This window comes from Hoplias malabaricus, chromosome 3, assembly GCF_029633855.1.
Source record: "Hoplias malabaricus isolate fHopMal1 chromosome 3, fHopMal1.hap1, whole genome shotgun sequence".
NCBI lineage: Eukaryota > Metazoa > Chordata > Actinopteri > Characiformes > Erythrinidae > Hoplias > Hoplias malabaricus.
In genome coordinates this window covers 12,067,599-12,081,949 of record NC_089802.1, presented here as the reverse complement: position 1 = coordinate 12,081,949, position 14,351 = coordinate 12,067,599, and the positions used below count along the sequence as shown (strand labels likewise).

At 36.9% G+C, this 14,351-nt stretch overlaps 1 protein-coding gene across 2 annotated transcripts in view; it reads left to right on the top strand.

Annotated features, from left to right (window-relative positions):
• The window catches only part of ccdc57 (coiled-coil domain containing 57), a 19,549-nt gene extending 5,198 nt beyond the window's left edge, over positions 1–14,351 (top strand). The window contains exons 8-20 of one of the 2 annotated variants that reach the window (XM_066663771.1): positions 1,512–1,670; positions 2,106–2,268; positions 2,523–2,648; positions 6,490–6,673; positions 6,876–7,067; positions 7,304–7,404; positions 7,522–7,722; positions 9,180–9,236; positions 9,325–9,544; positions 10,130–10,266; positions 10,548–10,676; positions 10,822–11,002; positions 13,810–14,351. In XM_066663771.1, coding sequence (XP_066519868.1) covers positions 1,512–1,670; positions 2,106–2,268; positions 2,523–2,648; positions 6,490–6,673; positions 6,876–7,067; positions 7,304–7,404; positions 7,522–7,722; positions 9,180–9,236; positions 9,325–9,544; positions 10,130–10,266; positions 10,548–10,676; positions 10,822–11,002; positions 13,810–13,994 — 2,035 coding nt within the window. In that variant the 3' untranslated portion in view covers positions 13,995–14,351. Of the gene's footprint in view, positions 1–1,511; positions 1,671–2,105; positions 2,269–2,522; positions 2,649–6,489; positions 6,674–6,875; positions 7,068–7,303; positions 7,405–7,521; positions 7,723–9,179; positions 9,237–9,324; positions 9,545–9,877; positions 9,996–10,129; positions 10,267–10,547; positions 10,677–10,821; positions 11,003–13,809 lie in introns of those variants that run through there. The other variant, XR_010801870.1, reaches the window with a different exon arrangement.

Here is a 14,351-nt window from a genome sequence, read left to right as displayed (position 1 = left end):
AAAGGAAACATTAATGAAAGGAAACATTGACTTCCCTGAACACATCACATATATCTTCAGTTTTTGAGACCATCTGAGACGAGATTGAGATTGGAGAACTAATTAGTGGTTCTTCATGGAAATGATGCATGGTTTTCTCCTTGTGTAACAGTTTGTGCAAGTTGTTTGCAGCGACAGACTCTGTGACAACAGTTTTTAAAGTAATCTCAAGCTTGTGTGCCTATATTTATTATGGTAGCATGACATTTTCTTATGCGTCTGAGGGATCAAAGGTCACACTTCTTCAATTGGTGTCCAGCCTTACCATACATGGACATGTATTTTTACAGTTTCCCTGAATCATTTCACAATATTAAGTACGGTAGAAGTACAGTAAAATACGTAAATTATTTGCAATCATGCACTAAAAAGTGTTCTGTTTACATTTTTATTTATTATTCCTCTCATGAAGTTTGGAATAATTGATGAGCAATGACCTATTTTTCTTTGCCAAGAACCTTTTTTGAAACTACTTTTATACATTTTATGTTCACCTGCTAATAATGTAAGGCTTCAAAAGAGTGCGACATGAATTTTCTATTTTTTATTTTGTTCCTGTCCCAGCTTTTTTGGAGTAAGTTGCAGGCATTAAATTGCAAAATACCATCACATTGTTCAGTTAAATCATTGGAACGTTGTGCTTTTGACAGTTAAATAAAGAACAAACAAACATATTGTTTTATTACAGTTTAATCAATGTCCAAAATTTCCTGGAAATGTGGTTCGTAAAAACAAAAAAACAAAAACAAATGTTGATGCCATGTATCTTTTCATGTTGTTTTTAGGCCTCTGAATTCTAGCATTGACCTACAAACACAAAATTTAAAAGCTGTTGCAGTCTTTATTTATGTAATTCAAATGCACTGGATTTGGGATTGCAATAGCAAACTAATTTATAAAGCATTACACACAGCATAGTTTGTATAGGGGACACCCACTCTACTCCAACATCATATCCATTTTGATATGGCACTGTATGGTATTCATGTTCTAAAATAAGCACTAAAATGTCCTGCTATGTAGAATTCATTACATGTTGTATCATAGTCAGGCTGTTGACACAGCTTTTTTAATACTATATGTTTGGAAAAGACTGGTAAAGAGCTCCAAATTGGCAGTTTAACAACTGTGTACAGATTGTGTGGGATGCACTGCAATGTTAACAGGCACTTGCTGTTCTCTGTATGTGTAGCTAGACTGGCCGGAAGAGTGGGGGTGTCTCTGAGAACAGCTATTAAAATAGTAAACCAAGCCCTTGAGAAAATGTTGTTATTTATTTAACAAAAAAAATATATTTTTAGATTATGCCTAGAGTGTAACACTTTTAATAGCACACAACTGTCCATCATCCTGTTTTTAGTCACCTCTTTCCACCCTGATTTTGCAGTTGCAACAGTTAAGTGCTCTCACAGCCGGGAGGGGCATTTTAATCTGTTTTATTATCATTCAAAGTGTCTCTTGTTGACTGAAAGGCTCCACACACAGCTGGAGAGGACGCAGGCTGGTTGGGAAGCTTACATCACACAGGTCTCAAAAGAGATGGTTGCCAAGGACACAGAGCTGCTGTCTGCTAAGGAGAAAGAGGCCAAAGGGAGTGCAGACATACAGAAGTGTAAAAAGGATTTGGAGAGGTGAGTGATCAGAGGGCCCAGACCAATTAAAAGATGTGATAGAGGACTCTATAATATTGATTTAAATCTTTTCTTGAAACTTGTTGACTACATGGTGTTATACAAATAGCAAACCAAAAAAATTGAGAATAACATCAGACATTGTGATAAAACCACATACCATTTTTCCTACAATTGTAGGGGTTAGTATAGAGAAACTATAATAACTAGATTAATCATAAATCATATCAATTATGGTTCAAAGAAAAGTATTAAAATGAATTGAAAATTTTTTATTTAATATATTACACATAATACTTTTTGTTGGAAAATGCTAAACCAACCAAAATGAGTTCTCTTTGCCCTATACTTTACACTTGTCTGACTGCTTTAAAGACTTAAGGCAATTTGAATCTTTTCGCTTACTGAATATGAATTATGTTGTGCTGGTGACAGATATAAACAACAGTTGGCCAGTGGGATTCAGAGAGAGCAAGCCCTGGAACAGAAGCGTGTGCAGCTGGAGCTGGATTGGGAGAAGCGCTATGAGGAAGTGCAGGCTCAAAACTACCTTAAGAACGAGGAACTCATCCAAGGGCTGACCCAGGCCAGAGACCAGGTGAACTAACTGTCAAATACCACACGATAAATAAGCCAGCTAAATGTCAGCTGAGCCATCCTGGCTTGAGGGATGGTCAGCAAACATGAAGTTGAGGATAACTGAACCCTCACACACCAGATTTATAATTAGAACCCTCTGAGTGCTTGGAAAGGATCATGCAAGGTGGTCAAACTAAGACTCAAGTCTTGACATTATATGAAAGGATATTTGGATTAATAGATTTTGCCATTTATATGTGGATTTGTCCTCAGGGAAGAGCTGAACTAAATGAGAAGGAGCGAGAATTGCAAGAAACTCTTGCTCTACTGAGGATTGTGACTTTAGAGAGAGACAAGGCTTTGAATGCAGCAGGGTTTGCCCCAAGCACAGTTTCTCAGGTTAGTCCACACAATTATGTGACTTCTTTTCATTTTCTAATCAAACTTTAAGAAATGCTGAGAACTTGAAGTGAGAAAAAAATTGACTTCTAAGCTAGTGCTTGCTTGGTATTTAAAATGCTCTTTAAAAGCTTCAGTGGAAAAAGCTAAAATGGAAATAAAGAATTGTCCAAATTACCGCCTTACATTCATTTCTTAAAAAGAATTCACAGAATTTCCAAGTGAAGAATTAGGATTTGGAGAACTGTTTAAGGACCTACTTCCCCCTTGAAAGTCCCTGTTCCCTCTTAGTCATAAACCCATTTCAGACATGCAGTGTAGCCCAGAACCTTTCTAGACATTACCCTGAAAGAACGCAAATGTCTGGGTATTAGCTCATACGTGAAAACGGCAATAAATGCTGCATAAAGCCATTCTTGCAGAACAGCTACTACAGGTTAGTACATATGACATTTCTTTCGTCATACTCTTTAATATGATAATAACTTTTAAAAAGCAAAACAAAATGTAATTTAATTTAAATTAAGTTAATTAATCTAATTGAAATATTCAGCTCTAACCACAGGAAGGTGTGTTATTCAGCTATTCAGAGTGATGCCAGCACATTTAGCAGAGGTCAGACAGAGGCCTGAATGGTATCATTTCCCCTCTCTCAGCTTCTTTATAGGTCATTTATCATGCAGCGTTTTAAGGGCCTTTAAATAGCATGTCAGCAAGAGATGCTTTGACACTAACTGAATGTTACTTTGAAAGTTCACAGTGCCTCTTGTGAACGTGTTTAAGGAAAGGTTATATCCGATGCCGCATCTTTCCCATTTTTTTAGAACAGCTGAATTTGACAGACAGCATCTGTGCATCAGCCACTTTCACACGTTTGAATCCAGACTCGCAGTTTGGAATTCTCGTGTGACCCACTCCTGACCTGAACGTGATCTGTGTCTCCCAACTTTACTCTCTGCTCCACTGTAATACTGCAAGTAAATCGACCAGAATCCCCATCAACTGAGAGAATAATGAAGTGATTAGGAAGATAAATGCTTTTTTTATATATATGGACAAGAGTTTGAGATGTATGAATATTTTTTTTGTTTTCATGTTTATAAAAATGTATTTACCACTGTTTTATGACAGCCTTGTGTCTCCAGTTATCAGCAAAAACATCGAGGGAGAAAATCAGTTGAAATCGGTTTAATGGTGAATAATCATTTTTAGGTTAATCCACATTTGTGAACTGATGCATGATTTCATTTCATTCTAGAATTTCCCGAATGCTTAAAGCATTTTAAGTTAAAAGAAAAGAGTTGTTTTACCTAAGATTTACAGTTTCAATGACACTACCAATTTGCGTTAAAGATCTGTGTATAATTACCAATAAAATAAGACATATTTCGATATTCTATTTAGATTCTATATAAAGCAAGGATTTTAGTGATAAATGACATGTGACGCAGAGCTAGGTTTTTTTACTTTTCGAATTCGAGTAATTAAGTCTGCACAGATCTACTAAACACACTGAAATAAACTGTTCAGCGTTTACATTTCCATGATTACAATTTGAGAGAATGCATTAGGTTGAAGTAAATGACCAATGAAACCTATTGTATGCCATACACTCTTGTCATCTTTTAATTTTTAAATTCAGTAGTAGCTTCATATAAAGTAACATTAAATTTTAAAGGAACTTAGTTTATAGACATACAAAGAAAAAATGATTTGGCACTCTTTCTTTAATTTTGACAATGCTCTACTGCTTCTTGTAGTATTAAATTATTGTGTTTTATCATTTTAAAATAAGGTTAAATTAATCATTTTTTACATTTCTCAAAGTTAAGCTTTAGTACTTTAACTTTTACACTATTGTCAGTTTCAGAGACACTTGGAAAAGATAATAGTAATCAGTCCCACCGATTAAATGGAAAACAATAAGGAAATCTAATTTGTTGTCATACTACAGACCTGGACAGTACATGAGCATTCACGTTTGAGTTTGCTTAATGACGTTTACGTGTCTCCATCTAGTGGTGGCTTAGCTAATTTGACAATATGTCATTACAATAAAGCATCTGTGTGATGAGCTGGAAAATCACATACCTAACAACCTCCAGGACTTTAAGGATCTGCTACAGGAAACCTTCAGAGGTCTTCTGAAGTCCTTGCCTTCACAGGTCACAGGCGTTTTGGTGGCACAAGTAGGACCTACACAATGTTAGGCAGGTGCTTTTAATTTAAGGCTTATTATGGAAGCAAATCTGTCTCATCAGACTTTGAAATATTACCACCTTTGAATTTGTAGCACTGAATTTTGTTTGCACTGAAATTTTGCATCTGAATATAATTGCACTTGAATAGAACTCGTGAATTTTCAAGAACACGTTTTCACTGTTATTATTCAAGGTTAATAAATTTAGACTATTGGTATCCTGAAGATGAAGAAATTTTAAACTTGGCCCTGTGAACATAGCATGTGATATGACAGAATGTGGAAACATGAACTGTGGGGATACAGTCGTGTGAAAATTAGAACACCCCATGAAAGCCTTTTTAAACATATTTAAACATATGGATATTTGACTTTCATTAGAACAGCATTAAAAAAAGGAGCTTATACAAATAAAACTGAGGAAACTACTTAGAAACATAGGTTGTAATTGGCTTTGGCAGAGAGGATTTGGCAAATTTTTCATGGGTGCAACTCATGAAAAAGCTCCACTGCTCATCCCACAAATGCATGTCCCTTACAAATGTGGCACCATTGAAAAGGGAAATTAACAGGCTTTTCAACTGTATAAAGTTTATTGCCAAGAAGCATTGTTACAACAAATAAATAATCTAAAAACACAAATTTCTATATAAATATTTATAATAATATTAGAAATAACCAGACATTGTGAATATACACACCGACATTCAGTGTTTAAACAAACACAACTTTATTTTTTATTAAACTCTGCACTTTGGGATGTTATATTTGTACTGCACCCTCTGTAATATCACTTTAAGTTTCTTGATAATCTGACAATTACAAAATAAAAAAGCCATGGGACATTTACTCCAAAGTTCATGTTTCCACATTCTGTCATATCACACGCTCTGTTCATAGGGCCATTACAAAACATCTCCACAGTATGATTTCTTCATCTTCAGGATGTCAATAGTTTGTTATATTCTGCCTTTAGGGAGCCTTTCAGATTTTTGAGACACTTTGAAAATAAAGAGATAATATCTGCGGAAGGAAGCTAAACGTGTAGTTTTTCCACGGTTTGGAAGTTGTGTTCGTATTTCGCCAACTAACGGCGACAGAACTATTGCACCATTTAAGGTAAAAGAGAAAATCCTCATGAATCGATTGCTCATCCTTTGTATCCCGGGTGTGTATCTGACTTTTTTGTAACTCGTATTTTGGTATCTGAACTTCGTCTACCGAATTTGAGCAACTTCGAAATATATTGTTTGAATATTTTTATCTGAATTTATTAACCTTGAATAATAAAAGTGAAAACGTGTTCTTGAAAATTCACGAGTTCTATTCAAGAACAATTATATTCAGATGCACAATTTCAGTGCAAAAAACAAATCAATGCTACAAATTCAAAGGTGGTAATATTTCAAAGTCTGATGAGACAGATTTGCTTCCATACTTATCAATGTATTACTTTATTTCTAAAATGCTGCTGAATAGTTGAACCCCGTGCTATAACCATGCTTACTTTTCTTGGAAGAATTAAACCATGTTGAACTCCTGACCTTGTATGGCTGAGAATGTATTTATTGGATACACAACTACTTCGAAATTTCTATTATAACAATCTGTTAAATAGCCTATGGTATTTTTGGCACTTAGGCAGATGGAGGGGAGAGCAGCAATTTTCCCTCAGAGGAGATCCACCGACTGCAGCAGCAGAACAGCAACCTGAGGGAAGTGGTATCTGAAATGAGGAGGCAAATGGAGACCCTTAGCAAAGAAGTTCCCCCAGCACAGAATCCAGTGATAACTTCACATTCTGACCAAGCACCCAGCAGTACAGGTACTAGCCATTCTTTCTATAGTTTTTGGGTTTGTTTGACAGTCAGACTCCACAGTGATGTTATTTATGCTGATAGCAATGCAGTTAACGTAACAACACAGTCCTTTTTTCTCAAAACAGCATTGAAAAAGAGACTAATGGGTTTAAAAACATTTTAGCTCTCTTGTTGGGCTGATTACAAAGTGTTAATGGTTTATTACAGGGACTAAAGAATATAACCAGGCCCTGGAAGAAGAATTACAGAACCTGATGGCTAAATGCAGATGCCTTGAAGACCAATTAGAAGAGGCTTCTAAAACAACTAATCTCATTCCACCTGCTGCACCTGTGCCCCCTGTTTCCCCTGACAACATCTACCTTCAAAACCACATCAGATCCCTCAATGAGACCATAGGTGACACTTTGGTCCAAGTGTATTCATTTCAAACAATACCTCAGGGCCTATTGATATGTTCAAAACTTAATCGGTTCACATTTATGAACATATAACAAAAGTATTACATTTTTTTCCCTAAAATGAATGGAAGAATTTTTTGAGAATATTTCCACTATCATTTGAGATCATATCTGAACAAAAAGCAGTTAGAATCTCCTCTGCATGAACAATTGATTCTAGGCATTTTTTGACAGGTGGACTGCGAGCTGATAAAGTAGCTTCTGCTGCTGCAATAAAGAAGCAGGAAGTGAGACTGGCCCACTTGGAGTCAATGGTGACTCAGCTTACGCAGCAGGTAATAAAACCATCTGAGGCAGAGAGAGAATAATTGAATGAATTAATATCCTTTATGAGAGCAAATACCAAACGGTAAGTTCTGTTTAATCAGCAGTTACGGTTTAATACCTTCTAGTGTCACTCAAGAGAGATGGAGAATGAAGCACTACGATTGGAACTAGCAAATCTTAAGAGAGAAGCAGTAGCTGAAGAAACAAGACTGAAACAAAGGTTGGCTGGTGTAGAGATGCAGTTGGAGGAGGTGAAAAGAGAAGCAGAAGAGTACCAAAAAGGAAGCCTTCTTCATAATCTGGAAACAGTAGCACTGGGCAACCAGGTGAGCGTAATTTCAACATGTTCTGATTCTGAAAGGGCGGCACGGTGGTGCAGCAGATAGTGTCGCAGTCACACAGCTCCAGGGACCTGGAGGTTGTGGGTTCGATTCCCGCTCCGGGTGACTGTCTGTGAGGAGTTGGTGTGTTCTCCCTGTGTCTGCGTGGGTTTCCTCTGGGTGCTCCGGTTTTCTCCCACAGTCCATAAACACACGTTGTTAGGTGGATTGGCGACCCAAAAAGTGTCTGTAGGTGTGAGTGAATGTGTGTGTGTGTTGCCCTGTGAAGGACTGGCGCCCCCTCCAGGGTGTATTCCCTCTTGTGCCCAATGATTCCAGGTAGGCTCTGGACCCACCGCGACCCTGAACTGGATAAGCGCTTACAGATAATGAATGAATGATTCTGAATGTTTTAAAACATAATTTTAGAATTCCCAAACATTGAGGGCTGTGTTAGGCATGGTGATGTTATCACTCCATTTTATAGTTGGAAAAAATAGTTTCTGTATATGCATTCAAGAAATAAGTATGATTCTTGGCCAATAAGAACATACATTCATTAGGACAGTAATATGTCTCACTAATTGTATGACAAAATTGCCTTACTTGATTAAATAATTTTTATTTGCAAACACTGATTAAATTTATTCCTGTTCTCGCTCACATTTAGCTCACTTTACTACTGTTTTAGTATTTTCCTGGGTGTTGGATCTATTCCAGAAATTAGTACTGCCTAGTACACACCCTGCAGGCCAGTAAAGTTTATAGTTAAATTAAGAATAGTGTATACTTTGTTTGAAAAATTGTCTTCCATGAAAAATAAGATGTCAGTTAAAATAGGCAAACCTACAACATGGTGTTGCTGATGTTTCTTCATATTGTATTTCTGTGTATGTTTACTCAGTTTCAATTTTAGGCAGAACTTATAACTAACAATACAAATTAACTAACTTTAATTTTAATGTGGGCGGCACAGTGGCGCAGCAGGTAGTGTCGCAGTCACACAGCTGCAGGGACCTGTGGGTTCGAGTCCCGCTCTGGGTGACTGTGTGAGGAGTGTGGTGTGTTCTCCCTGTGTCCGCATGGGTTTCCTCCAGGTGCTCCGGTTTCCTCCCACAGTCCAAAAACACACGTTTATAGGTGGATTGGCGACTCAAAAGTGTCCGTAGGTGTGAGTGAATGTGTGAGTGTGTGTGTTGCCCTGTGAAGGACTGGCGCCCCCTCCAGGGTGTATTCCTGCCTTGCGCCCATGGATTCTGACCCTGAATTGGATAAGCGGTTACAGATAATGAATGAATAATTTTAATGTTTACTTTAATTTTTATTTAATTTATATTTAATTTACTCACAATTTTCCAAAAGACAAAATTATTATTGTATGGTAACTATTTTGGGACTGATCAACAATTTTAAAAATGAATTTTGTCATAGACGTAAGAATATATTATGGTATCTTTGTGTAGGTGTCTGCACTGAAACTGGATATTGCAAGCAGGAGAGAGCCCATCGTGTTGGAACAGGTAGATCAAATGAAGTGGAACTCCATTTACCTTATAATTTTGTAATGTATGTGATTTCTAAATGGTTTTAGTCTTTTGATTTATCTAGAGTGAGATGGTAAAGCAGCTTCAGAAAGAGAACCTCATTCTCAGACAGCAACTGCTGTTGAATTCTTCTGGCAGAGCAGGCGTCGTTGGTGATGCCAGTCTACTTCAGTCCAAACTCAGACAGGCAACCCGGTGGATATCTTGTCTCAGCCAGGACAAACAGCAGCTCATTGAAATGGGCAATAGACTCCGGGCTCAGTTGGCAGATGCTGGACTGAGCAGTGAGTGATTGTATAACTTTGGATACCTTTCCAGTGAATTTATAACAACATTTACAACAGTAAGCCAATCTTACATTTTTTATTTTATTTACAATGAATAGATATACTTATCGGACCTAAACACAAATATTACACTGTGCAGCTTTTTAAAGTTTATATACGCACTGTTTAACTTGCAGAGAAAAGACAAGGGGTCTGTGTGTGGGTACAGATTGTTGACTGGATACCTCCTAACCATCCTTTTGTAAGGGGACTGGGGAAGTTAACATGACTAATTCTGCCCTCATTGTTGTGTTGGTCTTCCACCACACTGAGCTGATCCTGGTTTTATAGGAGGATCAATCAAATATCCTTGTGCCCCTCACTGAAGTACCAAACACTCTCACCCGGAAATCCCAAGCTCTCTGTTCATTTCAGTGCTTCAGAAATGTTTGCATACTCTGTCTTGCCTGTAAGTTAACACACGATGACTGTATTATCTTTAACATTTTACACCAACCAGTTCCTATACATACCTTTAGAGTTGTGTATGTGTAACTTGAAATTACCTTCTTGAATGATGAAAATTATTTTATATTTCATCAGATGCACACCATTCTGAAACAGAGTCCAGGCCTAATATTTGCCTGTTGGAGAAAGATCCACAAAAATCTAACTTTGAAACCCAGCCCCAGAGCCGCCTGTCTGCCTTGGAACAACTTCAGTACAAACTGACTACTCAGGTAAACCATCTAATAGTACAGAGAGTCAAGCTTTACTGTGTGAAATGAGTCATGTTTTCTTGTAAGCCTATTGTGTAAAAGATCACATTTTTACATCATTTCTGATTTAGACATACTACTGATGCAATGTTATCAGCAAGGCCACTAGAGAGTGCCAGAATGGAGGTTATTGAACTGTCCTTTGTGAATGTAAATTAGAAAATCAGTAAACAGACCCTGACATACAGTAAATATTATATATTAACTTTGGGATCATTGGTTATAATTTATTCTTCTTACAGGAGCTGCAATATGCACAAAGATACCAGAGCAAGAGAAATCCTATTATAGTGCGCTCCCATGTCTCTGGCAGTGAGAGTGGAGACAAAGTCAGAACCACAAACCCATGGGACCCACAAGCACAACTCCAGGTATTATAGTAAAATATGATTTAATTTGTAGTTATTTTGTCATTAATAAGTTAAGCTAAGACCTCGTTCACCACTTTGTTTCACCGCTATCGCATCATTTCTATGATGACGTGAGATCTTGTTGTTCTCTTTTTGTCTCTGACAGAATTCAGTTAGTAAAGAGAACAATCCTCCTGTGTTATCTGAGTGTCCTGTGCACCTGACCAGCTCTCCCCAGACCATGCAGTCTTCTGTGGACACTGATGAGTCTCTGCGTGATGTGTGGCAGATACTGGAGTGTGGATTGAGTCCCACAGTGCTTACTCCTAGCGACAGTGAGCACAGAGGTGAGGTTTTGATTGGCAAGTAAATGTGTGTTAAGGGCTATGAGACACCAACCCGACATTGAACAACTAGTACCTCCAAAGTCTGATTGACAGTTGCCTGCCATCTTTGTAACTATCGACCATTTTTGAGAAACCTGCCCTCAAACTACACATGGTCGCATAAACTATACCTTTAAGACCTTGCGAGCAATCCTTATGTCTCGTGAGTGAGCACAATTTATATTTCCCAATGTCTTTCATATTCACCATCTGCAATATAATATTGTAAAAAGATTCAGGTAATCAGGATAAACCTCTGTCCGTGTTGGGCAACACCAAGTGCATGACCTTTGAGCCCTCAGATGGTATGGCCTGAGAAACTGTCAATGTACTGTAATAACTCATCAAGAAATGCACCGTGAAACTCTATTACACAAGGAGAAAGACACATATCAAACCTATGTCGAAATGCTCATGAGTTTTCTGGGCTTAAGCTTAAGCATAGCAAAAAGACAAGAATCAGGCCACTGGAGCGACAAAATGTTGAGCAGCTGAAGTCTTGCAACAAGCAGGAATATACAAACGCCCAAATGATTATACAATTCCCAAATGATTAAATAGTGTAAGTAAAAGCAAAGTTGAGGTAACACAAAGGTAAATGTGCATCTGTCCCAACTTTTTTGGAGTGTGTTGCATGTGTCAAAATCTAAATTTTGTAAATTTTTAATTACAAAATAGAATCGTTGCTCAGTGAAAACATTGGATTTTTTTCTTTGTGCTTCGTCAGTTAACTAAAGCTTCAAGAGAAATAACACATATAGCACACATTCTTGTTTTTAAAGCATTGTACAAATATGCCCCATTTTATCTGGAAATGAGGTTTGTAAATGCACATAGAACATCAGTCTATGTGCAGAAACTTTTTTCTTGTAAGGCTTCTTGTAAATGAAAAGCCAAGAAACTAGTCAGATAGTTATTTAGCGCAATACTGTATTCGTTCTTATTTTGATTATGGCATAAAATTTGTAGAATTCGCAAATACAAATATTGTTTTGTTGGAATTTAACTAATTTCCACCTAATCTGATTGACATTGAAATCTGTGGCAATAATCATTGCCCTCCTGATCAATCTACTCTCACAGACAAAACAGGTCATATTCTTATGACCTGCTGAGTGTGTTCTCGTTTGTCTATATTACAACACTCTTTCATATCAGTTTCATGACACTGCACCGTGGTCAAATGTTTGCATCATCTGCGTGGCTTTGAGATCTGCCTTGGCACTGAGATAGTTAGTCTGAACACAGGGTGCTGGCTAATGTGCTCACTCTCTTTATGTCTAGAATTCAGCCCAACTCTCCCTGCAATAGGCTTTGAGCTCATGCAGTTAGAATATGAAACCAGCTTATCTGCATGTTTAATATGAACATTACCTTCTCGCAACTTTTTTAGACATTTTTTTGGCATCTTTTAGGTGCTTTTTAGCAGATTTAAACTGGAATCATACAGTTAAGAAAGTAGAGGATTAATAGTCTTTCAAGATACTGTTCTTCCTACATTTGAAGAAGTGATACATGAAAAATGGCAGGCCTTCTGGAAACTCTCTTTGAAGAGAAAATGATGAAAGAGTTCTCTATACTCTACAACTTTAGCTGGTATATTCTACATCAAAGATTTTATTCACTTAAACAAGTTGTAAGTTAATAAGTATTTGTATACACTTTCGAATATTGGGCAGTAATATAATGCACATGTAATGCACATTTTTGCTTGTTTTTTCCAGAGCAGAAGGATTTTTATTATCCTCAATAATTATTTAGATTACATTGTGGATGTTATTTTTATTTGAAGGACTGAAACTGGCTTTATTTGTACTTTTCAAACATTCAATGGGATCATAACGATATTCATATTATTTCAATGCCATTCATTGAGATGATTTTAACAACTCTCTCATCCATTTCCTCCCAGATTTGCTCTTTTGAGCTACATTAATAGATCTTCCTCATAGATCTTCCTTTAAAGAATGCTCCACAGGTTCTCAATAGGATTGAGGCCAGGAGATGGTGGCCAAACCATGATTTTCCTCCTTTTATGCCCTTAGCAACCAAGCAGTCGAATATGTTTTTTGCAGCATGGGATGGTGCATTAAAATGGTATTATTACACAGAAGTCATGTTTCTTCTTTTTATACTTTGGCATACAATGGCCAGTTAAGAACTCCACATATCTCGCAGAGATCATTTTGACACTCTTAAGGACCCTAAAAGGACATGCCTTCTCTCTTCCCAATATTCTGGCCCAAATCATCACATACGTCTTTATATAACTGTATTCATCTGAGCTTTGAATCACTCACATATCTTTTCACATTTTGATATCTCTTAGGTGTTTGTGAAATATCACTTGTTTTCATGCCTTTTGCAAAATCTTTCTTCCTGCTCATATTACATGAGAAATGTGCCATGCTTAATACTGTGGAACATCCCCTTTAAATAAGATTTTAATAAATATCACCTGGCAGACTGATTATTAAACCTGTCTGAGATTGATACCAGTTATCTAAAAAGATATGAGTAATAAAAAAATACCAGGACAAATCCTAAATATTACCAACTCCTACAGATACATAACTTGCATAATAATTTAGAACATGGTGTAAGACTTTACAGCAGGTACACCATATCTGGAAGGTAATCCTGTGATACAAGATGGATGACATAATAGTAACTAGGCAAGTGTGCACCAGTTCCACCACTTTAAAAGTTTATATGAACTTATCATGATGCCCCTGAGTTGTTTTACTATTATTATTGTATATGTACAGATGGGGTCCCTGCATCAGCCATCAGTGACAAAGACACACATTTGAGCCAACCTTTTAGAGTTCAAGGCTTGAAAGCATTGGTCCAGGAAAAGAAGAAACAATCCAGGACTGAATCTGGAACTGTCAAAAAGATGAGGCCTTCTGGTAAGGTGGTCAGAATTCGGAACTACAATATTAAAGACTGAAAATAAACAGGTACAAATGATGTGCTTTTAGTTCCTGTGTACTGTCCAGAACGTGTGATTCTGTCTGTATACCTTGGTCCAAATCATGTTCAAGTACAAGAGAAGAAGAAACAGATGGCTATTATTTGTTTTATTTGGCATCATTCTTTTGTGCATATTTTTCTGTATGAAATAGTATATGACTAACCCAGTTTTAAATATGTTTAAAGTGTGCATTGATCGTAAGTAAAAAGGTTAAATAATGAGTGTTAAGAAATCCATTGTAGTGGAAACAGTTTTTCATTCGTGCTACACTGCACTAAACTAGACTGACGTTTTTGTTATTGTGATTTATTTATTTAACTTGAAAGGACATTT